General features: G+C 44.3%; 2 protein-coding genes across 2 annotated transcripts in view; one reads left to right on the forward strand and one right to left on the reverse strand.

Annotated features, from left to right (window-relative positions):
• The first annotated feature begins 463 nt into the window (after window positions 1-463).
• LOC134742009 (luciferin sulfotransferase-like) lies at window positions 464-20,885 on the forward strand. The gene is made up of 7 exons (XM_063674928.1): window positions 464-679; window positions 9,141-9,275; window positions 10,013-10,112; window positions 10,510-10,832; window positions 11,934-12,028; window positions 12,699-12,882; window positions 20,479-20,885. The coding sequence occupies exons 1-7, from the start codon at window positions 592-594 to the stop codon at window positions 20,592-20,594; spliced, it is 1,041 nt and encodes a 346-aa protein (XP_063530998.1). The 5' UTR covers window positions 464-591; the 3' UTR covers window positions 20,595-20,885.
• Window positions 20,876-24,721, reverse strand: part of LOC134742320 (uncharacterized) — a 111,090-nt gene continuing 107,244 nt past the window's right edge. The window contains exons 13-15 of the mRNA XM_063675370.1: window positions 22,298-24,621; window positions 21,881-22,010; window positions 20,876-21,439 (exon numbers count right to left, since the gene is read on the reverse strand). Of these exons, the coding sequence (XP_063531440.1) occupies window positions 21,281-21,439; window positions 21,881-22,010; window positions 22,298-24,621 (2,613 nt within the window). The 3' untranslated portion in view covers window positions 20,876-21,280. The remainder of the gene's footprint in view (window positions 21,440-21,880; window positions 22,011-22,297; window positions 24,622-24,721) is intronic.

Raw genomic sequence — 24,721 nt, forward strand, 5'->3', positions numbered from 1 at the left:
ACCGCTGAATCGATTTAGATGAAATTTGGCATAGAAATAGGTTGATGAGTCCCTGAGAAGGACATAGGATAGTTTTTATCCCGAAAATCATCCCTTAAGAAAGTAAAAAGCGGGGTGCAATTGAGATAATTAATGAAGTGCCTGCTAATTTGTGTGCATAATATGCTCAAATTAAATGATTGCCATGAGAATTTTTCCAGGCGCTATACTTACTTTAGCTGCTGTTACTAAGTCCACGCAGACGAAGTCGCGAGCAAAAGCTAGTCAACGATAATCTTGTAATGTACTGTTCCCCACCAGTCAATTTCAAGGCAACCGAGCCTAACTACAGTTTTGTTTTTCTGTACCTGTTAACCTACAGCGGCTGCAGCATCGAGAGCACATCGAGAGCCAAAATCTCTGGACACTTACATGAGATTGTTTCGAGTGGTGGTAAACAATATAAGTTGAAGACTTCGCGCGCACAGTGTGCGCGGACGCGGACACCGACAAACGCGCGCGCTTTCGCTTTCCCTCGGTTTCACTTCCACATATAAAGTGTGACAATTGTTTTAATTAGATCGTGAATTACAACGGGTTATAAAAGGCAAAATGGATGTACACAATAATAACAAGTTTCCCTTAGAAATAAGGGATGTAGAGCCCAAGTTGGCTGCGGAGTTAATGAAGTATTTTACAGGTAGGTAAACGTTTAAATATTGTTTCGGATTTATAATATAATGTAAATTAAAAGTAAATTTATAATATAATGTATTTTTATTAAAAAAATATTTTAGAACTAATGCTTGCAGGTAGGTAAACGTTTAAATATTGTTTCGGTTTTATAATATAATGTATTTGTGTTTGTAAAGTGTATATTTTTATTTAAAAAATATTTTAGAACTAATGCTTAAGGTTCTAACGGTGAGTGACGCGACACGAATCGGAAATTTTCACAGCATTAATATGTTAATATCGGTTTCTTTATGTATGTAGGTCAACTCTAAATTTACTGATTACATAAATAATTATTCAAACAGCATTCTTGCACCTAACTATTTGAATTATGTCGCAGTTTAGTAGAGTTAAGTACAAGCAGGTTTACTGTACCTATCTAGGCACTATTTACAAGTGTAAACACATACGTCACTGTATTTAATTCCGTACGGGCTGGAGGCCTTACCATCAACCTTCCTCTGAAGGTCTTTGCCCTTTTTAACTTAGTTTCTTTTCTCTCCCAAGTAATAAATCATTGGTACTGTCAACTATCGTGACAGCACAACGAACGCACAAATAAACATAGGTACGTAAGTATTATGACTCCCTCTTATGGATTTACAAATAAAATTCTGTCACGTATCTGTGTGTATTGTATATACTTACCTAGGTACAGTCACCAGTACAATTTGGGAGAAATTGAGTATATCTTAACTTTTTTACGTGTGCGTAAAGTCATTTGAAGCCACTTGTTGAAAAAGTTCTACGTGAAATAAATTTGATAAGTAAGTAAGAAAACTTCAATTTTTTTATTGTAGGTACACAAAAATATTTTCAGATTAACCTAATTAAATACAGTTGACAAAATGTACCTGGCATAGAAATATACTAGTCAGGTTGCTCTGGTTCCTACACTAGGCTTAGCCTGTCTCGTAGGTAAACCAGATTCGAATGAGTTTATACAATTAATTAACATAAATTAAAGCCTATAAGAAGAGGAGATACAAAACAGAATAAATTTTACATTTTTTACAATAAATTATTAAGAAACAAGCATTCTAAAACTATCTTAAATTATATTGAAACTAACTAAATTATACTTTATTATAACTTAAGTTATATAATAAGAACAATTAAATTTCAAGAAACGGCATAAATTGTTATTGTTGCGTTTTGTAGTGGAATTGACACAAACACACGAGTAAATATTAGATATCTATTTAACTATCAAAGTCATTGTCCTTTATCAATGTAACCTACTTTTGTCTTAATTGAGTTGGTGTCTGGTTGTTTACTTATTCATTGCTTTTATGGTTCGATTTAGATTTTAATATAAATTGAAGAAATTCTTGGTTTACCTATAAATATCGGCATATAAATACCCTCGGTCCTATAATTTTAACCTTGGATGGAATTTGAAAAATAATTCGGATATTAAGTAACACACATAGCTATTCAGCCGTAAAAAAACACCTCCAATTTCGAAAGACCACTATTATCACAAATTGAATATACCTAATGGACTCTACAAAGCAGTTGACATAATTTCTGCTAGGGCATTTAATCAGCTTAATATGATGCAAGGAACAATGCAAGTAACGAATAGATGCTTCAATTTAACCCTTATCTTGGGATCGTAACACCCGTGAAACATGGAATATAAAAAAATCTAGCAGGTACACTTTATCACTTAACAAAAAAATTATGCTATAAATATGTCGATCAACCCTCCTTTATCATAGCAAAAATAATGCACACAAGTGTCATTGTAAATTAATTAGTAATAATCAACATGGCGCCGCGGAAACAACAGTTTTCATTTCGAACTGTAAGTTTTGCACTTATTTCTTAGATTAGTATATATTTTTGCATAATCTGCACTTACTATCTGTTAGTGTATTACGATTTACATAGTGGTTTAAAAACATTTAACACACAGATATTTACATGAAACTGTTATGTATCATATTTGATACATTGCCAAGAACTCATAAAAGTACATGTGTATTATTACATTTAATACATTGCCAAGTTATCGTCAAAGTAGGTGTTCATGATTTATTTTAATTTTGATTTTTTTATACTTGTTATGGCGGTCAGCAAAATATTATCGGCGCGTGTCGATAACTTAGTATAGGTTTGAGCACGCGCTGATTTAGTTAAGATAAGGTCTGTACCGCCGTAGATTAGGATGTATAAAAACAGTTGATTATGTTGTAATAAATCAGTCTAAGTTAACCCGACAACGGTACCTTTTACTCACCCAACTATGTTCCTCTAAAGTGGTGACCCCGACTGAAGAACAGGATGGCCACGCTATTGTTGGACGATTGAACACGGCAAGTGAAGTATGGCTGCAAATTTCAATACTTACTGGTGAGAATAACAAGTTTATCTCTCTACGTGTGACTTCGTAACACTGCTGCTGCGTCATTATGTCTCCACTGAATCAGATCAAATCTCCGGGCAGCGCTAATGCCGACGTGTCGGAAATTGCAGCAACGTCAGTGATGTCCCGCATTCCAGAGTTTTGGAGGGACCTTCCACGGTTGTGGTTCACTCAATTTGAAGCAATCGTGGCACCACAGAAACAGGGAGATGAATATAAGTACAACATGGTTATTGCCAAGCTGACCAAGGAGGAAGTTCAGCAGATCAGCGACGTTATTACCAAACCCCCTGCGGAGGACAAGTATAAAACTATCAAAAATAGATTAATCGGATGCTACGAAGAGTCTGACCAGAGCCGGTTTCAAAGGTTATTGTCGGAAGTAGAACTAGGGGATCAGAAGCCTTCTCAGCTGTGGCGTAAAATGCGAAATCTGGCCAGTGACAAGATTAATGACGACACAGTGAGACTTATGTGGCTACGCCACCTTCCCACGTCAGTTACGACGGTTTTGGCAGCGACAGACCAGCTTTCCGATGACAAAACTTGCGAGCTGGCAGATAAAATTTACGAAAACACGAAGAGGGCGGAAGTGTCCGTAGTAAATAGTCAGACATGTAAAAGCGATGACGTCGTGGTTTGCTTAGCCAGCGTAACAACACAGCTGGCAAAAATGCAATTAGACATAAGTGAGTTACGACATGCGCGTGGGAATTATCGACGTAGCATGGAGCGGAATGCATTTCGTCAGCGCTATTCGTCAAGATCAGGGTCACGGGGCCGTAACAATTGGTTATGTACATATCATTACAAGTTTGGAGAAAGAGCGGGACAGTGCCAGCAGCCATGTGCATGGGAAAACGGACGCTACAAACTAGCTCGCGCGCAAAGAACGGCGGACCTTTGTGCGATATATCCTAGCTCCCGCCTCACAATTACAGACAAAAGCAGTGGAATTAAATTTTTAGTAGATACAGGTGCAGCGGTTTCCTGTATCGGGAGACTCTACGGGAGAGCTAAGAGGGACACCAAGTATATGCTATACGCAGCCAATAATACTAAAATTAATACGTATGGCGAGAAGGATTTGACGCTCAACATCGGGCTTCGGCGACCTTATACATGGACGTTCGTGGTTGCTGACGTCAAGCAAGCAATTTTGGGGGCTGATTTTTTAGAATATCACAAGATTTTGGTAGATATTCATGGTCGCAGATTAATTGACAAAGTTACAGAGCTTACAACGCCTGCAACCATTGTTAGAGTGAAGCGGTCGTCAATACTTTCAATACGAACAATTGATGAGAAAATAGATTCACGAGTTAAGGAGATCTTAGAGAAGTACGTTGATATAACTCGACTATCGTCTATGAAGAAGCCACCAAAGCATAACGTTAAGCATCACATTTTGACGGAGGGCCCACCGATTTCATCACGGGCGAGGCCATTGCCACCAGACAAGTATCATGTAGCTAAGCAGGAATTTCAGAAAATGATGGATTTGGGCATATGTCAGCCATCCGATAGCCCTTGGGCGAGTCCGCTTCACATGGTAAAAAAGAAGAATGGCGAGTGGAGGCCGTGCGGAGACTATCGTATGTTAAACAAGGTTACTGTTCCAGACAAGTACCCTCTTCCGAGGCTAGTAGATTTCACATATATTATGGAAAATAAGAAGGTTTTCAGCAAGATTGATATTCGCAAAGCCTATCATTGTATTCCTGTTGCGGACGTGGAAAAAACTGCAATAATTACACCCTTCGGATTATTTTCGTTCCCGTTAATGCCTTTTGGGTTACGGAATTCGGGTCAGACGTTCCAGAGGTTTATGGATTCCATATTCAGGGATTTAGATTTCATATTCGTGTATGTGGATGACTGTCTAATAGCCTCGCGAAACGAGAGCGAGCACTACGAGCATTTAGATATCGTGTTTTCGCGACTTAATGAGAACGGCATTACGATCAACGCGGAGAAATGCGAGTTTGTTAAGGCGGAAATGGATTTCCTAGGTTATCATATAACGAGCCAAAGGATTCGTCCTACCAAGGAGAAGTACGAGGCGATCGCAGATTTTCCTAAGCCTAAGACTGTCAAGGATTTACGGAGATTTTTGGGCATGGTGAATTTTTATCGTAGTAATTTGCCCAACGCAGCACGATATCAAACTAGTCTAAATGAGTACTTGCAGGACACAAAAAAGAATGACAATACGGCAATCGTTTGGACTCCTGAGGCTGAGCAGGCTTTCGCGCAGTGTAAAAAGAACGTTATGGATGCAATAACGGTGGCCCATCCATTGCAGAACGCACAGTTGGCACTTTTCACGGATGCGAGTTCGTCGTGCGTGGGTGCGGCGCTTCACCAGAGGGTAAACAATGCATGGCAGCCGTTAGGGTTTTTTTCAAAGGGTTTAAGTGAGGCCCAGAGGAAGTATTCAACTTTTGACCGAGAGTTATTGGGAATCTACATGGCGGTGCGGCATTTTCAACGGTTGATCGAGGGAAGAGAATTTACAATTTTTACGGATCACAAACCCTTAACGTATGCTTTTACCAAAAAGCCTTCAGTTAACGATACTCCACGACGTGTTCGCCAGTTGGATTACATATCTCAGTACAGCACGGACATTCAGTTTATTCACGGTCAAGATAACGTAGTAGCTGACAGTTTGTCACGTGCGGTCGACGAAATATGCATGCCGTCGCCGATCGATTATGCTGATTTAGCAAGAAGCCAAGAAGGTGACGCTGAGTTAGTAAAATTGTATAAGAGCAAAAAGTTGAGAATGGAGAAAGTTAACATGTCGGGAATGTCGGTTGCGATAATATGCGACACTTCAACAGGGGTCAATCGTCCCTATATTCCAGAGAAATACAGGAAGATGCTTTTCCAGGCGGTTCACGATATTAGCCACCCTGGGAAACGTACGACCAGGAAGTTAATATCTCAACGGTATATTTGGTACAATATGAACAGGGACGTAAACCAATGGTGTCAGGCTTGCATTAGGTGTCAAAGGTCAAAAGTCTGGAAACATACGGTGGCGCCGTTGGGGGAATTCGCTCCGTCGGCGCGTTTTGAGCACATGCACTGTGACATTGTGGGGCCATTGCCGCTTTCCCAGGGAAAAAGATATTTGGTGACAATGATAGATCGCTGCACTTCGTGGCCAGAGGCTGTTCCAGTCACAGATATTACGGCAGAGACCGTGGCTCGCGTGATTTACGAGGGGTGGATAGTGAGATTTGGTTGCCCTCTGCGCATAACAACGGATCAAGGCCGCCAGTTCGAGTCCAGAACATTTGAGTGTTTAACACAGCTCCTAGGGGTGCAAAGGATCAGGACAACTGCGTACCATCCCCAGGCGAATTCTAAGGTCGAGCGTCTGCACAGGACCATCAAGGCATCCTTAATGGCTAGGGGCTCTCGGGATTGGGTCCGGGAGTTGCCTTCGGTGCTGATGGGAATAAGGAGTGCTGTTCGGGACGACACGGGGTTTAGTGCAACGGAGATGTTGTACGGTGCGCCAGTTAAGCTTCCTGGAGATTTTTTCACGGGCGGGGAGAGTTCAGAGACCTACGACGAGCTTGTAAGAAGGATTCGGAGCAATATTTCAATGTATGCAGCGGTACCTACGCGCCGGTGTACTAGCCAGAAGATCTTTGTTCATCCTGAACTGGGGCGCTGTTCGCACGTGTTTGTGAGGTGCGATATTCTCCGCCCGAGCTTGACTCCGCCGTACGAAGGGCCGTACCTAGTAGTGTCGAGAACAGATAAGGTTTTCTGCATTCAAAAAGGCGGAAAAGAATCGTACGTGTCTATTGATCGTCTTAAGCCCGCATTCTTGCTAGCCGGTCCAGATGCTGATCATGCTGATAGCGCAGACGCGCGGCATATGTGCACGTATGTCACGAAATCGGGGCGTGCGGTGCGGTTTCAGAATTAGGTAGAGCAACTATATAACGACCGTGACGCTCAGAAGCCACCATTCCGCCGGCAAGCTCCTTCAAGCGAAGTTCTTCCTCCGACGGGAACCGAAACCGTGAGGTCCGAGCATTGACAGCAGTTCTGCTAAGTTTAGCATCACTCGCCGCCACCGCCAGCGCTCGCCCCTGCCGCCAGCAGCGTTCACTCTCACCGCGACAGCCGCTCCATCCGCTAATTTATTTTTATTTTTTTTAAAAGGGGGGAGTACTATGGCGGTCAGCAAAATATTATCGGCGCGTGTCGATAACTTAGTATAGGTTTGAGCACGCGCTGATTTAGTTAAGATAAGGTCTGTACCGCCGTAGATTAGGATGTATAAAAACAGTTGATTATGTTGTAATAAATCAGTCTAAGTTAACCCGACAACGGTACCTTTTACTCACCCAACTATGTTCCTCTAAACTTGTCCTTGTACTTGGGAGGGTTGCAACACATGTTTCAAATATGTCATATTAGTTATCATACTATTTAGTTAGTGAACTTTGGTTTTTCAAAGTAATAGATATTATTTAAACTGTATATTCGTACGCTGTATCCTTAATTGCTATGCCGTAGACCGTAGCGCGGCAAATTTTAATTATGGCAAAAAATGCCCCCCAAGATAAAAAAAGTTTTTTTTTTACTATTATACTTATTTGGTTACTTGCCCAATTTTACACAACTTTTTGTTAACGTGTTATTTGAATCTCTACGGGATAAAAATTTTCTACCATGTGATTAGGTTTTCGTAGATATTATTTATTTTTACATGAGTAATAGTCATTTTATGCTTTAGATTGCGGTTTAATAACAATAAATGACGATTTCTGTTTGGATTATATGTTTCATTTTTATTAAAACCCACATTTTTCTGCTAAAAAGTAGGCAACTAGTTTGTCGAGGGATTGGCCCTGTATTAAATATGATACATATATGATTTTCCGAATCTAGAAAAGCCTAAGTAGATTGTTTTCATTATTTTTTAATAGTCTATTATGGTCAATAGGTGACCAAAAATTAAAAATATATTAAAATTTAAAATATTTTGAGCCTTGTCAAGATAAGGGTTAACTGTTATTTTATTTACTAAAATAATTTTTCGTTAACTGATAAACTATGTACTCTAACCTCCAAATAGCACGCACGATTGGTCATAAAGGTGCACCGCCGAGAATGTACTCAACTATTAAATCAAGGCTAATACGTTCATTGCAGCAATAAAATTATTTAGTTCCTCGGACGTCCATCGACGCCATCATAATTTCATTATTTCGTACTGTAAACTGTAGGTAATACCTACTATGCACCTAACTGCGAAATTAAATAACTACTTTAAAACAACTTTATTAGACGGAGTGCTAGCCCCGGAAAAAGGATAACATTTTTAGAACAATGAAATAAATACATAATAAATACCTTTGATTAGTTTGTTACCTACCTAGCCTGTCGTCACTGGTTTCCACCAATGAACGGCTGCCAGACGCCCGGATCTAGTAGAAATAAGGATAGTTGATATAGAAAACCAACTAAAAGCGTTTCGTGGCTCTCAAAATAGTTTCCCTTTTTTGAGCACAAGCTCATAGTCTAGTAGGTACTTACATATCTTTATAAAGTTTGTGGTACATACCTAATAATTACAATTACCTGTAACTAGGTGTTTATTCATAATTCAAAATAAAATGATAATAACTAATAGATTACTTACAACGGATAGACGGAAGAGAGATTCAGATGGAAGTATAATTACTAAAACAATTATCACTTAAAACAAATTACAACTCAATTTTAAATCAAAGAATGATGTCTTTGACTTTATTCTGCCATCATGCCCAGTAATTAATTTATCTCGAATGTGAACTCATAAGTCTCATCTCTCAATCATGCTAAAACCATGCTTTGCGAAAGCTTAATTAACAGATAGGTAGATACCGCAGAATACGCTACGAAATGTGAATATACGAAATATAATCACAACGATTATAATATGTTTCATTTCAACACTTCTGCAGAAGGACCCCTTATATACAATAATATAAGCCGTGGGTCAATCGAAAAAAGTAGAGTTACGATTAAGTTTCGTCTGCAGGCGAACACACCGGTTTCGTACGAGTGGGCCCGAAAGGCTACTTTCTCCCGGACAAATACAAGCAAGAGGCGCTCAACATCTACACCATGGACGTGCGCCACAGCGACATCTTCGTGGCCAGTTACCCCCGATCAGGTGAGCTATGATGGCTATGTTGCGTAACTCGTAGGCCTGCCCTGTAATCTCGATAAACTTAATGAGGAGTTGAGGACACGCAAAACTATCAACAAGCATGATTCAAATTTATGATTTTCCGTTGTAGGCATCTTCGGTAACTACTAATTTATTTAATTGAAAAAATTAGGTATAATGTTTTTAAATCACGACAAAATAATACAAAGTTATAATCAATTATACTTACTTTACTCTTTGGTTATAATTATCTGCGGATTAGACTTGACATACACCTTTTGAATTTCTTCGCAGCTGTTTTCCTTCACCGAAAAGCTAGTGGTAAATATCAAATGATATTCCGTACATAAATTCTGAAAAACTCATTGGTACGAGCCAGGATTTGAACCCGCGACCTCCTGATTGAAAGTCGGACGTCATATCCACTCGGCCACCATTCCACTCCGCTTGCACCGCTAGCCGCTAGCACAAAAGCATGAGAGGAGGCCAGTGCCCAGCAGTGGGACATATATAGCCCGAATTATTATTATTGTTTATAATGAATTATCTTTTCATTTTTCATTTCTGTATGGTAGGAATTAATTCAAACAACAATTGTCGACTTGTTTCCGCATCTGCTGGTTTTTAATGTTTTATAGGCTACATGCATGAAGAGTTCCATGCTTTCTGCCAGGCCCGGATGAGACCATACGTTTGATATTTGAAACTAAAATATATTTAAGTATCCGTACTCGCTCCAGGTACTACGTGGACGCAAGAATTGGTGTGGATGGTCGCAAACGATTTGGACTACGAAAAATCCGACGCGATTCCCCTTACCGAGAGATACCCGTTTTTAGAGTAAGGAGATATTATCACATATTTATCAAGAATCACAAATGAATTGAATGCGGTTTTGAGCCGGTGTAGCTTTATTTGACGTTCATTTGCGCATTGTAATATGCCTACTTGAATAATAAACTATCTTTATCTTATCTTTACCACCTAGCTAGCAGAAACGGAGAGTCCATAGAACTCGATTCCCACCGGCTTACATAATTTGAATTAAGAACTTGTCCTACCGTTCCGTTACCGTACCGTGTGAAGTATATCTACCGTATGAAAAGTAAATCAAAATTAGCATCGGCTTGCCGAACAAGTAATTTGACGCACCGCCACTGAGCTAGGCCCTTATTATTGGTTGTAAGTGCTTTGTGCTTTGTTAAGTACCTAAACTACAAACTGTTAATGTTTCCAGATTTTCAATATTCGTCCACCCAGTGATGAAAGCACGGTTCCACGAAGAGAACAGCCACAGTCCTGAAAAGCTTCGCCTACTGGAGCTGGTCTCCCAACCTGGAACAGAACAATTGGCGGCAAACACCTCGCAGCGATTCATCAAGACACATTTACCGATGTCCGTACTCCCTCCCACGCTGTTAGAAAAGGGTCGGATGGTGTACGTCGCCCGTGACCCGCGCGATGTCGCTGTGTCGTTTTACCATCTCAACAGGTTAATCAGAACTCAGGGATATATCGGGGACTTCAAAATGTATTGGAATTTCTTCATCAATGACTTGCGTGAGTGAATTACCTATTTATAAAAAAAAATAGCCGTTAATTATTAAAATCAAATCTTTAACACTTTGTCTTATGTGCATAGTGTTTTTAAACCCGTCGCAAAAAGAGGGGTATTTACCTATATGTTTGACTTCAATGTTTGTCTGTCTGTGGCATCGTAGGTAGCTACGATGCCACAGACAGACAAACGGAGACAAACATCGTAGATCCGCTCTCCAACGGATGGGACGATTTCGATGCGGTTTTTGTTTACGTAAAAGCGAGTTTTCTTGCGGTGATTCTTAGCTATGTTTCTCAAAGTCAGCAGTTTGAAGAGTATCAGCTCTTTTCCAAAATAATGTAAGGCATTTTTGGCATAAAATAGATTTTGTTGGCATAAATATAGCGTAGAGCAGCCATTCTCAAAGTGTGCTCCGCGGAGCCCTAGGGCTTCGCAAAGCCTCTGTGGCGGCTCCGCGAGAAATAACGAAAAGAAAACAATAACGAGCTCTTTTATATGTCTAGTCCACAGTTCAATAGTGACGAACTGAACCGCTGGCTTAGAAAGTTTTTTAAAATTTTAATTTTATTGTATAAACGGTCTATTATTATAACAGAGTACTAAGAAGATACGTACATACGTACTTATGCACCTAATGACCTAGTACCTAATGACCTGAGACCTAGGGGTCTCAGGTCAAGACTCGATAGAGTAGGTATGTAGGTATAAATGTGCGGTTCATTTTATAAAATAATATGTATAAAACCAGAAACCTGTCCGTGATTGCAACAGGTTTAATTAAGTAAACACGGAAACGATTCAGTTCCGCGGCACTTACTGTTTTACATTGATTAAAACTAAGAAAATACATAAAAAGAAGGGAAAACTGGCTCTGTTGACGGCCACCATTCTATTTACCTAGTTAATATCTTATAATTATAATAAACTAGCATTTGCCCGCGACTATAGAAACTATTATTCTTCTGGTGGTAGTTTTATAAATGCCTTTAACATCTAATGTGCACAAGCGGAAATCACTTTCAGACACATGGAGTTGAAAAGAGACTTTTACGTGTTCTACCTACAGGGGCTTATAATTTTTGTTGGTTTAAATTTTGCAGACCACTGGACGCCTTACTTCGAGCACTTGAAAGAAGCGTGGCAGAAGAGGCATCATCCTCGCATGCTGTTTTTGTTCTATGAAGAGCTCACCAAGGTCAGACTCACGTCATATACTTAAATGCCTATACACTTGATTGTTTCCGGTCATTTTTTTACCATACAGTACGAGTAAAGTCTAACCCAATATGCCTTATAGTTTTATATATCTACGAGTGCACATATTATTTATGTTTGCTTCAAATTGCGCGCTTAAGAATCCCCGGCAAGCTCGGCCGAATTGCACCTTCCCATACAAACGTAGTTCCGCTCTCATTTTAAAACTACGCGTTGGATTGTAATGAAACTTTGCACATACAATGACATGAGGTATGTCTAGGTCTGAAATTAGTTTATATAGCTCCACTATATAAAACAAACGACATAGAGTAAAAAAAAGTTGTGTATGAAAAACCTAAATTTGCTGTATTTTTTTACAATGGTATCTGAAGCTACATAAACTAATTACAGACATAGATATACGAGTACCTTATCCAATAGGATACTACAACTTACACTTACAATACTACTTACAACTTACAATAGTAAGTACAAAGTTTCAGAGCAATCTAGCTAGTCCTAATTAGGGCAATTACCTATTTAAAGCAGGATCGCATAAAGCGCGCAATGGCATTTCCAATGACTAAGAAGAATACAGAGGAGTGAGCGATAGAGGGTAGCGGTTTTGAAATATCTCTGCAAAGGTTAATTTAGCGTTTTACTTTCAGGATTTACCAGCAGCCGTCCGACGCGTCGCTGCATTCCTCGACAAGCAGTACTCTGGCGAAGAGATAGCTAAGCTCTGCGAGCACCTGAGCATCGACAGCTTCAAGAATAACAAGTCCGTCAACTATGACGTCATGAAGGAGCTTGGCATCCTCATACCGGGAGAGCAAGGGTTTATTCGGAAAGGTACGTCCGGTAGCTAACATTGAGTTATTATTTACTATAGAGAGGACATAACAAACAATGAAATTGACGCAATCACAATCTGTACCACGCGGCCAAAACGTCATAAGCGCCGTAAAAATTCATGGCGCTTCCGCGTTAAGATCGCGAGATTCACGCTCCGCTTCTATGTTTTGATGGCAAAACGGCAACTCTTGGCGCAAAATACTGGTTCTTTGTGCCGTTACTATACGTTAATAATAATAGTTCATTGGTAGCTAAGCGGAGTTTTTATATCCTAGATACTAAATTGACAGTGCGATTGGCCAAATTACCATCCTAACATACTGTTTTTGTACTATTTTGACAGATCGGTTGGACAAATTGGGACAATTGTACTACATTATCATTTTAGTAGGTACTGTCCGCGCGCGAATTCCGTGCACGGCTGAGGAATGTTAGGAATGTTGGGCGTCATGACAGAGTGATGGTGACTGGTGTCATTTTGTACGTACGGGCGCGGCGCACCCCTCCCCCACTTCCTAGACCTCCGAATGCACGGCATTGGCGAGCGGACAGTATCTGATATTTTTTTGGCCCCGTCTTCGACAGTGTTGTGATACGATTGACAATCCGTCGCCATTTTTATAGGGCCACGTTTCTATCCATGTCTTTGAAAAAACTGTGGCTCTTTCGCACTCGACCTCGATAACACACTGATGCCATTTAGTGCCGGCAAGCCGAACTATATTTTATAGCGACATCCGGTGGTAAAAATCTACACGAGAATACCTATTGGCTAATAGGTGGCATTGAATTTATTACTAGTGCTGACATTTAGTGAGAAGCGGCACTAGTTTGTTGGAAAAAAATCGCACAGAGCTGACATCTAGCGGAAAAAATCAAAACTTGAATAGTTTCTTTAAAATTAGATGGCATTTATATAAATAATTACGCTAGTGGAAATGGGTCCAAAAGTTCAAAATGTACGGCACAGACACAGGGCTTGAGTCATCGTTGTCCTCGTGAAGCTGGAGATCCAGGGCTTGGTCTTTCTCCCTTTATTTATTTTCTTCTTACTACATAGCTCAAGAAAATTGATTCTTACTACTAGAAAAAAGCTCAAGAAAAAAGACCCGTCAGGGGCGTAGCTAGAGGATATGGTAGTTTGTAATTCTATGGTGTTATTTGTGTCAGAATCTTGTATTTGTTAATTAATTATGCATAATGTTTACCGTGTAAGCGATTTGGTATATTACTGTAGGCTTATATGAGATAATAAATAAATGAAATGAATGGCGCCCGGGGCAGTCACCAAATTTGCGCCCCCTGACGACTGACAAGTTTCCCTGCTGCTGCCTTTTGCCCCCCCCCCCCCCCCTTGGATGGCGCCCGGGGCACTTGCCCCCTCCTAGTTACGCCACTGCGACCCGTATCGTTTTAAAAGACCTATCCAACTACACCCTGGTCCTATAGTGTGCTATAGGATTGAAGCGAAAGACTAATTTCATCCCCACTTTTCATGTAGGGGAGCCACCCTAAAAAAATATTTTTTCTAGTTTTTATTTTACGACTGTCAGCGTAACTGATTTATATATTGGTGCCAAATTTTAGCACCTTCAAACCCCCCCCCCCCCCTACACCCTCGAGGACTTTTAGAATGTTTATCTGGACACTACAAGGTATACCTGTTATACCTGTTAGTTAGTTAGTTTTGCTGGGCATTTTCCGCAACTCGTCATACTTACATACCTGTGAACTCAGTTCAGTTCAGTTTATTTATTGGTAAAAAATATTTTACAGGTCACACAGGTACATTTGAAATACGACAGTTATATACAATTAAATATGATTGATAAAATACATTGGTCAAAGTTTTCAATTACATAATCATCGTGCAATAGTTTTCAATACAATAATATTTTAAATAATCTCTTTCATAAAATCATCAAGAGTAACATGCTTGGTCAAGGAGTAGACATTTAAGTTTTTTATTAAATATTGAATCGCTTTCTGTAAATTTAATGTCATTAGGAATTTTGTTGTATATTTTTGGCCCGATAACACTGAGAGACTTTCGGGCCTTCGAGAGTCGTTGAGTAGGAGCGATTAGCGATTTTCAAAACCACACGAATTATTTCCGCTGATTGCCCATATTCGGCTTAATTTGACGTGGCTAACAGCGTGGAGCGAACACAAGCGCCTTTGATTCGCTAATCCCTGCCTCCGTTCGCCGGAGTCTCCATATGTCTAGTCTAGGTGTCACTGACCTCATTAGTAATAACCGTAAAGGTAAGCGTCGGCAAGAGGTTGCCGCGACCCGGCAGTCGCTGCCCTGCAGTTGCCGCACTGCTTTATAGGTATTTGTATGACACACCGTCCGATGCAGGCGGCTGAGCGGCGCGGCCGGGCGGCGCGACCTCGGCCGCGCCGCTCCCGTAGCAGTATGGCAGCGCTGCCCAACCACCAAATGTATAAAACAGTGGTTACGCCAAACTATGTTTATGCGTTTATTTCAAAAACTGTACTTTTACAAAAAAAGTAAAGAAATATTATTCTTCACGTCTATTGAAACACACATTAAAAATGACTTGACTCAATAAACTTGTCACGTTACTCCCTCCTCCACGTATATTGGAGGAGTGAGTAACGGAGCTGGGAGTGAGGAGGTAGAAAGGAAAGGATAGATATAACAGGGGTAGGTTCTTTATTTATCGGCTATAGTCTAAATATGACACGCTAACAGATGGTTTAAATTACAAAAAGAATAAAAATACGTTTATAGTTGCGCTAGTAGCACGCGCAAGGCAGGAGCACGCACACGGATAGGCGCGCTGATAGCACGCGCAAAGTGAGGCGCGCTGGTAGCACGCGCACAGTAAGGCGCGCAGATAGCACGCGCAAAGGTAAGGCGCGCAGATAGCACGCGCAAAGGTAAGGCGCGCAGATAGCACGCGCAAAGGTAAGGCGCGCAGATAGCACGCGCAAGGTGAGGCGCGCTGGTAGCACGCACACAGTAAGGCGCGCAGATAGCACGCGCAAGGGTAAGGCACGCAGATAGCACGCGCAAAGGTAAGGCGCGCAGATAGCACGCGCAAAGGTGAGGCGTGCTGGCAGCACGCGCACAGTAAGGCGCGCTGGTAGCACGCGCACGGTAAGGCTCGCTGGGTAAGGCGCGCTGATAGCGCGCGCACGGTAAGGCGCGCTGATAAGCACGCTCTTCGAAGAGGCGAGGCGCGGTGACAACACGCGCCTGTTGAGGCGAGTCGCGCCGATAGCGGGCGAGGCGCGGTGACAGCACGCGCCTGTTGAGGCGAGGCGCGCCGATAGCGCGCGCCTAGGAGACGAGGCGCTCCGCTAGAGCAACCGCAAAGCACCACCGGACTTGGGCGCGTGCAGAGAGCGCCAGACTTCGCCAGGAACACAGGTAACTTTTTAAGGAGCGCGAGCGAGGGTTTCTTGATGGTGCGGGGCCTGGCTTGGCCCCGCACGGACCCTTACAACTGACGTTCCTTTATTGGGAACTAGAAGCAAACTCAATTCAGATGTCCGCTGGGCCGCTTATATAGCTAGCGATAACATTTTCTAGAATTATTCTTTACCTTATTATTAATTTTGAAAATATTTGAAAATATTTGTTCACCAGTAACAATTTTTAGATAAAATTTAGAACAAACTACTTGAAAACTATACGACCTAAACTTCATGCTAAGGAATTTAGAGTAAATTATTAGTTTGACGGATAATGTCAAAACAAAGAAACAAATATGTCAAGGAAAATTTATAGTGAATTTTAGGTCGATTAGCTTCGAAATTATTATAAAAACATGAAGTGATTAGAAAAACAGCAAGGTAAGTAACCGGACGGGTCAGGGCCGTATTAGGGTAGAAGGAGTTTAGGGAGAATTTAGAAATGATAGCCAGAAAGTAAAACATTTTAAATCAAAAGTTTCAGGGAGTAATTTGGAAGACGAGAATCAGACAGAAAGAGAACGCAAAAGCGTTAAGGAATTATAGCCGATTGGAGAATCCAGAGCATCAGCCCGTGGGAGTAAGGACTGGGAGTTAGGACCCAGGTATGAGATGCTACATTACCCCAAAAACCACGGAAAAAAAAACTTTGTCGTAATCTTAAACGGAAAAGTTTTTTTTTTTTTTTTGTGAAGAGTTAAGTTTAGGGGAAAGTAAAGGAAGTAAGTAGTTAAGTAAGCAGGTAAGTAAGTAAGTAAGTAGGTAGGTAAGTCAGTAAGTCAGAAGAGAGAAAGAGCAAGCTCGTTAATGGGGATGAATAAATGGAACGAGAGGATGAGTGATATAATGGAGAAGAAGATGAATAGATCGAGGAACTTCCCTGCACTCATACATCGCCTGTCATAATCACGCATTCATAAGTCTCAGGCAAAGGAAGGGGATGTGGTTCACGCTCTATGACGCACACTCCTAGGAAGTCCTCGCTATAACCTGAGGCTTCTTTATAGAAGGGAGTAGTCAGCCGCTCCACTGGAAAAGATAATAAGATAATAATGAACGACCTAAGGCTTATTTTAAGGGAGTAGTCAGCCGCTCCGCGAAGATAAGTTTATGTACAAGTTCTCGTCGGTTTAGAGCCGACGAGAATAGAGAGTAGGGGTAGAGCCTACTTAGGTTGTGGTAGGGGTAGACCTACCACAGTAGAGTAAAAAAAAAGTAGTGTTTGACCATAAGGCTTATTTTTTTCTTCAGAGTTGGACTACCGCTCTGCAGGGTGAGGAAAAAAAGAAGGGCACCTGGCTTATTAAGCCACCCAAGAATATGAAGAAATATCTACAGATGACACACTCACACAAAATGAAAGAAATGTAAAATGGAAGTTAATGAAGAATGAAAACGAGCTTGAAGAAGAAAAAAAAGGGGAGAAGGAGGACGGGCTGAGCTGAAGAGTAAAAGAAGTACAATTATTATAAAGTTAAAGACCTATGAAAAATACATCATTAGAAATAAAAGTGATAAAAAAAAGTAGCTATCTAGTCTGATTGCTATAATAAGATAATCTAAAAAACGTGCCATATTGACTAAGGAAATAGAAAATTAAACAGAAAGAGGCCGAAAAGTTATTTAAGATTTAAAGACACGGATTCTGTCTATAATTTAGAATTTAGTGGGTTAAGAAAGCCGGTAAATTTAAAAGTTGGGCGCCAAAACTGTCACGTTACTCCCTCCTCCACGTATATTGGAGGAGTGAGTAACGGAGCTGGGAGTGAGGAGGTAGAAAGGAAAGGATAGATATAACAGGGGTAGGTTCTTTATTTATCGGCTATAGTCTAAATATGACACGCTAACAGATGGTTTAAATTACAAAAAGAATAAAAATACGTTTATAGTTGCGCTAGTAGCACGCGCAAGGCAGGAGCACGCACACGGATAGGCGCGCTGATAGCACGCGCAAAGTGAGGCGCGCTGGTAGCACGCGCACAGTAAGGCGCGCAGATAGCACGCGCAAAGGTAAGGCGCGCAGATAGCACGCGCAAAGGTAAGGCGCGCAGATAGCACGCGCAAAGGTAAGGCGCGCAGATAGCACGCGCAAAGGTAAGGCGCGCAGATAGCACGCGCAAGGTGAGGCGCGCTGGTAGCACGCACACAGTAAGGCGCGCAGATAGCACGCGCAAGGGTAAGGCACGCAGATAGCACGCGCAAAGGTAAGGCGCGCAGATAGCACGCGCAAAGGTGAGGCGTGCTGGCAGCACGCGCACAGTAAGGCGCGCTGGTAGCACGCGCACGGTAAGGCTCGCTGGGTAAGGCGCGCTGATAGCGCGCGCATGGTAAGGCGCGCTGATAAGCACGCTCTTCGAAGAGGCGAGGCGCGGTGACAACACGCGCCTGTTGAGGCGAGTCGCGCCGATAGCGGGCGAGGCGCGGTGACAGCACGCGCCTGTTGAGGCGAGGCGCGCCGATAGCGCGCGCCTAGGAGACGAGGCGCTCCGCTAGAGCAACCGCAAAGCACCACCGGACTTGGGCGCGTGCAGAGAGCGCCAGACTTCGCCAGGAACACAGGTAACTTTTTAAGGAGCGCGAGCGAGGGTTTCTTGATGGTGCGGGGCCTGGCTTGGCCCCGCACGGACCCTTACAACTGACGTTCCTTTATTGGGAACTAGAAGCAAACTCAATTCAGATGTCCGCTGGGCCGCTTATATAGCTAGCGATAACATTTTCTAGAATTATTCTTTACCTTATTATTAATTTTGAAAATATTTGTTCACCAGTAACAATTTTTAGATAAAATTTAGAACAAACTACTTGAAAACTATACGACCTAAACTTCATGCTAAGGAATTTAGAGTAAATTATTAGTTTGACGGATAATGTCAAAACAAAGAAACAAATATGTCAAGGAAAATTTATAGTGAATTTTAGGTCGATTAGCTTCGAAATTATTATAAAAACATGAAGTGATTAGAAAAACAGCAAGGTAAGTAACCGGACGGGTCAGGGCCGTATTAGGGTAGAAGGAGTTTAGGGAGAATTTAGAAATGATAGCCAGAAAGTAAAACATTTTAAATCAAAAGTTTCAGGGAGTAATTTGGAAGACGAGAATCAGACAGAAAGAGAACGCAAAAGCGTTAAGGAATTATAGCCGATTGGAGAATCCAGAGCATCAGCCCGTGGGAGTAAGGACTGGGAGTTAGGACCCAGGTATGAGATGCTACAAACTCACAGGGTGAGGAATAATTTTTCCTCAGCTATGATATATCCTTTTCTCAGAGGTTGAATTTCGTTTTTAATTAAACTAAGCACAAATTGAAATAATGTTTTATTTAATCGGCAGTACTTCCTGAATTGCTGGTCCTTTAAATTCAAATGCCGTTTAAGCAGGATCTGATAACTGCCTTCATCAACTCTGGACGTATACAATGAATCGATTCTACTCCTCTTTGATGAAAGTAAAATCATCATCATTATTTCATCATCGTCCTGAAGCAGTTGCTCCACAAGTTTTCGCTTTCGTATATTTAAATTGTCAGACATCGTTATTTTTCGAACCGCACAACTGCTAGCACTGACTCCTGTCCTGTATGACTACTGCACGTGGCAGTCGCCGCCCGGTCGCGCCTATCGGAATGCTTACGGCTGCGCTGCCCAGCAGCCACGTTCGGCGGCGGCGGTCGGTCGCGGCTGCCGGGCTGCAGCACGGCAGCGTCTTGCCGAATGCTATCTAGTTTAACGAGCTCTTTTGAAGTATTATTAGTGTGGTTACTATTCGTTATTTACGATACAAGTGCGAATTACCTATTCGCATGTGTATCGTAGAACGTTTTACGGTACATATGGCCCTTTAAATTTTCGACGTAGTTACGTAATGTGCTTATTATAGCACAGGGTGTCGTAATGGAGCACCAGATGTACTGTAATAGTACATTACGATACAAGTGCGAAAAGTAGGAAATTTGCAACGAGTGGCCGAAGGGAGTGTTTTAGATCGACACGAGTTGCGAATTATCTTTTAGCACGTGTATTGTACAACGTTTTACAGTACATATGGCCTTACAGTACGTATTTCCCACATACGGACGTATAGTGCGTTACCGCACTAGAGTGGTAAATTAGCACCATATGTACTGTTAAAATATATTGGATTGTTCGCAGGTAAAGCTGGCGGCTGGCGCGACTACTTCGACGAGGAAATGACGCAGCAGGCAGATCGTTGGATCGCTGACAACCTCAAGGATTCTGACTTCCGGTTCCCGCATTTTTCTATTTAGACAATACCTATCCATGTGATATTAATAATATGATAAGCTAAGTGTACCTAGTAAATATAAGGGAATAGTGTTGTAAATAGTTTGGTAAGAAAAAGGCTTGTAAGAGGATGTATAGTCGTTTATTCGAATAAAATGTTCTATTTTACTTATTTCTTTGTAACACCATGATTATTTAAGTTTACATAATATGTAAGTACAGTAGCAATTAAACAACATCTAATCCTTAAGCCTCGCGTAAAAAACAACTGCATCACTAGAATTTTCATAAATAAAACAATGTCTCAGTCCTTCCTCACGTTTTTATTTAAATAATACGGTTATACAAAGATAATAAATTAAAAGCCAGATTTTAAATCAATCATTCGTTGGTAATATAAAATTCTAAAAACAAGACTCATATAATATTGAATAATAACCGTTGCGGGATTCGGCCCGCGTAACGAACCGGCGACGTACGTCTATAAAGCGACTTTAATAATATACCCCGGGAACACGTTCCCGCACCTAACGCGTCAACTATCATATCATCATACACTTATAGAAAATCACATAATTCAAGCGGAAATAATAGGAATCGATCACTGGGGCGTTCCGAGATCTCGCTCCCGCCACCGCGGGCGACCGGAGTGAACCTTAACGTCGAGCGTGTACTCTGTGTGGCGGCAGTGGGTGGTGCCGCTGCCCGCTCACGCGATCACGTCGGGCAGCAGCGCGTTGTCGGCGGCCGGCGGCGACGGCGGCGGCTTCAGCTCGTCGCCGTCGCCGTTCACGAGCCCGTTGGAGGGCTTCGACAGCGGCTTCTTGGGCACGCTCTTTACTGCTGATGTCTTGCTTGCGGGAGCCGTCTGAAATGTCATAAAAATGTACTAAAGCAGGAATCATAAAAATGAAATTTATGGATGAACAATGACGTGTAAAAACGTAGGCACATCTGCACTTAATTCAGAACTCCAAATCGTAAAGTTTAGTAAGAGTGACTGCAGTAACTAGGAACCATTTTTTTTTTTAATTCTAGTTAGGGTGTGTGAAGCGAAGCCTTTAAAGAAGTGGCCCCCTTCTCACTCCAACTATTAGTACTTTAAACTGAAATAAATGTCATATACGAAGGAGAAAATGACCAAACAAACCCTTTATGATTATGACAAGGTAAAAAATCAAACATATACGCGCTCCACTGCAGTGCGAGGAAGCCTTAAGACAACAATGCGTGATGCAAGTTGTTTTAAAGCTGTATGTTTACTTATCAATATTAGCTGCTGCTACAAATGAATTATTAGATATATTACCTTAGTAGGGGCAGTCCTGGGCGGCGCGGCCTTGGCGGTGATGCGCTTGTTGGCGAGGTCCTTGCTCTGCTTGTCCAGCGGCGCTCGCGCAGGCAGGGCAGAGCGGGCGGCCGGCCGGGGGGCGGCGGGCCTGCGGGACATGATCGTTAGCACAAGTGTTGTATGTTACCAAATATTGACATTAAAGAGACTATCCGTAATTGTTCTACATTAGTGTTATCATTGGGAAATAGAGAACACTAGGTAGGTAACTCCTATCCCGGCAGAGGTATGTATAGTTTTTTATTAATTCATAGAAATACAATATAAAAACCGATAATAACCACGACGTCTGGCGGGGCAAGTGACGCGAGCTCATGATTACCAACCCACCCTTTGCAACGGAAGAAGTTAACGAGTCGATTTGATAGTACTCACTTGGTCGCCGGTGTCGTCGCGGGAGCGGTCGCCGGGCGGGGCGCGGGTCGCGCGGCGATGGGTACCCTCCTGATCGGGGGCGGCACCTTTGCGTCGCCGTTCGTGAGGGGCTTCTTCTCGGCCGGCTTCACCTCCCTGGGCTTGGCGGGCTGGGGCGCCGGACGGGGTGCGGGGCGGGCGGCCGGGCGCGGGGCGGCGGGCCTCGGGGCTGCCGTCCGGGCCGCAGGCGCCGGGGCGGGGCGGGGCGTCGGCGCCGCACGGGCCGCGGCGGGCGCAGGCCGCGTGCCGGCGGGCTTGGACGCCGCGCGGGGGGCGGGGGCGGCGCGGGGCGCGGCGGGCTTGGCGGCCGCCGGCACCTCCTTTGCTGGCGCGGGCGCGCTCTTGACGGCGGGCCGGAGCGAGGGCTTCGCCGCCGTCGGGGCCCTCGGCTTGGCGGCCACGGGGGCGGCGGGGGACTTGGTGAGCGACGGCCGGGCGGCGGTGGGGCGTGCGGCGGGCGCGGCCGCGGGCTTCTTGCCAGCGGAGGCGGGCGCGGCCGCTTTCGTCGTAGATTTGGGGGTCGCGGTCGTCCTGGGGGCGGGGGACGCGGCGGTCTTCTTCGCGGGGGTCTTCGCCTTGCCGGCCGCGGCGGTAGTCGCGGCGACGGCGGTGGCGGCGGCGACCGCGCCGACGGCGGCGGCGGCCGTCGCGAGAGAGGCGTCGGCGGGCTCGGGGGCCGGCGCCTCGACCGGGTCGACGGCGGGCGTCGGCGGCGGCGTGCCGGCGGGCAGCTGCACGGCCTCGTCGATGATCTCACTCGTGACGGGGACGCAGATTTCCTGCGCGTGCGACTCGGGGATGCCGATATCTATATCCGTGACGAGGTCTCTGTGCGGTTGGTCGGTTCGCTCCTCGGGGACGATGTCGGGGGCGGGGCCGGAGGCGGCGTCGGGCGTCCGCGTCCGGTCCTCGAGACGCGCCGGGGCGGGCTCCTCGCAGGGGAACTCGGGTGCGAGGCGGGCGCAGACGGGCGACGGCGCGGCGGCGATGGGCGACGCGGTCTCGGGCCGCAGCTCCGGCACGGCGGGGAGCGGCGACTCCGCGGGTGCAGAGACCTCGGGGGCGGGCGACTCGCTCGGCGGCTCGATCTCCACCGGCGGCGGGGATTCCCTCGGAATATCAGACTCTACGGGGAGAGCCGATTCGACGGGCAGCGGGGACGCCACCGGGAGGGGAGACTCGGCCGGCGGGGCCGGCTGGCTGGGGAGCGGCGAGGGTGCGGGTGCGGGCGACTCGGCCGCGAGATTCGAGATGAGGTCCGTGTCCGCGGGCAGCGGGGAGCGCGCGGGCGCGGGGGAGGCGGCGAGCGGCTCCTCGAGGTGCGACGCGGTCGTCTCGCTCTCGTGGGCGTGGGCCGACAGGAGGTCGATGTCCTCGTGCAAGTCGCGTGGCGTCTCCGCGTCCCGGGGCTCGATCGTGTCGTCCTCGTGCGAAGCGACGGCGTCGAAGTGGTCGTCGATCCTGTCGTAGTTGTGTATTTCAGCCTTAACGTTCTCTTGAAGCTCGTGCGCCGGCTCCGGGGTGGCGTCGCCGCGGTCTGCGGGCGCGGGGGACGGCGCCAAGTGCTCGTTGGAATGCTCGAGATTTTCAATAGTGTGCGATTCGTGCAGGTCGTTTTCCAATAGATTATCTGTATGTTCCGCCCGGTGAGAGAACTCTTCGAAAAGAGGGTGTTCCGCCTCCACGATTTCGTTTTGTGTCTGTGGGGGTTCCTGCGCCGACTCGGGACGCGAGCCGGGCTCGCAGGGCGTCTCCGGTTTGCACTCCATTTCGACATCCTGCGACGTTTCCCCCTGCGGTGTGATTGCTCGATCCGAAGGATCCTGAATATCCTCGTTGAAGCCCAATTCGGAGCTCTTGCCGTCGGGTATTTCGGGAATCTGTTCGAACAGGAGCTTGTGAGATTCGGGCGTATCCGTCTGCATGACGTTATCTTGGGGCGGGTGGTCGGTCTGTAGATCTATGTTGGGGAAATTCTGTAGGTTGTTTGAGTTGTTGATATAGTCCATGAAGTTAGCACCCTGATCGAAGTGGTCGTTGTTGGGGAGGTGCCGGGGGCTGACGTTCTCCTTGTCGTCTTCGTCGTCGTTGTCGTCGGCGTCGGGCAGCTGTTGCACGGCGTTGAGGTCGACGGGCCCGTCGAGCAGGCGCTCGCAGGTGTCGTCGTCCTTCTCCTGGTAGAAGCTCATGCTCATCGGGTCTCGCTCTTTGCTCTTCAATCTTTCTAGTAACTCTTCATTGTCGTCTAATGCGAACGGATTTGTTTCAGAGTGTGCCTGGAATACCTATAATGAAGACGAAATTTTAACATTAAGCCTTTTGGCATTAAGTCCACCATTAGTACATAATTGTATACCTGTGTGCAATAAAGTTTAAGTAAATAAA

Source organism: Cydia strobilella, chromosome 6 (assembly GCF_947568885.1).
Source record: "Cydia strobilella chromosome 6, ilCydStro3.1, whole genome shotgun sequence".
Classification (NCBI taxonomy): Eukaryota; Metazoa; Arthropoda; class Insecta; order Lepidoptera; family Tortricidae; genus Cydia; species Cydia strobilella.

Coding starts and splice junctions, on each gene's coding strand:
- LOC134742009 (XM_063674928.1), top strand. CDS start 592: ATGGATGTACACAATAATAACAAGTTTCCCTTAGAAATAAGGGATGTA. Junction 9,276..10,012: donor GGCCAGTTACCCCCGATCAG/GTGAGCTATGAT, acceptor TACTCGCTCCAG/GTACTACGTGGACGCAAGAA. Junction 12,883..20,478: donor GCAAGGGTTTATTCGGAAAG/GTACGTCCGGTA, acceptor GATTGTTCGCAG/GTAAAGCTGGCGGCTGGCGC.